The following is a 714-nucleotide window of genomic DNA, read 5'->3' as shown; positions in this document are numbered from 1 at the left end:
GGCCCCCCGAGGAGGGGCTGCAGCAACGCGTACCCTATAGCACAGAGACAGGGGCCCCCACGGTTGTTATAAAACCCCTAAAAGAAATAAATAGAGGGGCCCCCAAAGGGTACAGACGGGGGCCCCCCATACGCCGAGGGGGCCCCCCATACACCCCGGGGGGGGGCCCCCTACACCTCTTATACACAAGACGCAGCAGCAGCAGCAGCAGCAGCAGCAGCAGCAGCAGCAGCAGCAGCAGCAGCAACAACAGCAACAGCAGCAGCAACAGGAGTAGCAACAGCAACAGCAACTGCAGCAACAGCAGCAACAGCAGCAGCAGCAAGAACAGCAGCAGCTGCTGCTGCTGCAGCTGCAGCAGCAGCAGCAGCAGCAGCAGCAACAGCAGCAGCAGCAGCAAGATGGTTCGGATCCGTCTGGGGGGGAGAGGAGCTGTCTCTCCGCTGCTGCAGCAGTATGGGGGCCGCAGCAGTTTGCTGCAGCGGGGGCAGCAGCATCTGCTGCTGCTGCTGCCGTTGCTGCTGCTGCTGCTGCTGCTGCTGCTGAACCCTGTTTCTCTCTGCTGCGGCTTTGCCTTCGTACCCATACAGCAGCACGATAGGGGGGCCCCCAGGGGCCCCCTCATACAAAAGTGGAGGGCCCCCGAGGGGCCCCCCGTGTCTCCTTATCAAGACACTCAGTCCCCTGCAGCAGCAGCAGCAGCAGCAGCAGCAG

The 714-nt window shown here is 62.9% G+C and overlaps 1 protein-coding gene across 1 annotated transcript in view; it reads left to right on the top strand.

Moving 5' to 3' along the window:
• Window positions 1–401: 401 nt before the first annotated feature.
• The window catches only part of EMH_0032960 (50S ribosomal protein L1, putative), a gene marked incomplete at both ends in the record, with an annotated part of 2998 nt that continues 2685 nt past the window's right edge, over window positions 402–714 (top strand). The window contains one exon of the mRNA XM_013494694.1: window positions 402–714. Coding sequence (XP_013350148.1) covers window positions 402–714 — 313 coding nt within the window.

This window comes from Eimeria mitis, genomic scaffold, assembly GCF_000499745.2.
Source record: "Eimeria mitis Houghton genomic scaffold, Emh_scaff1251, whole genome shotgun sequence".
NCBI lineage: Eukaryota > Apicomplexa > Conoidasida > Eucoccidiorida > Eimeriidae > Eimeria > Eimeria mitis.
This window is presented reverse-complemented; position numbering and strand designations above follow the sequence as displayed.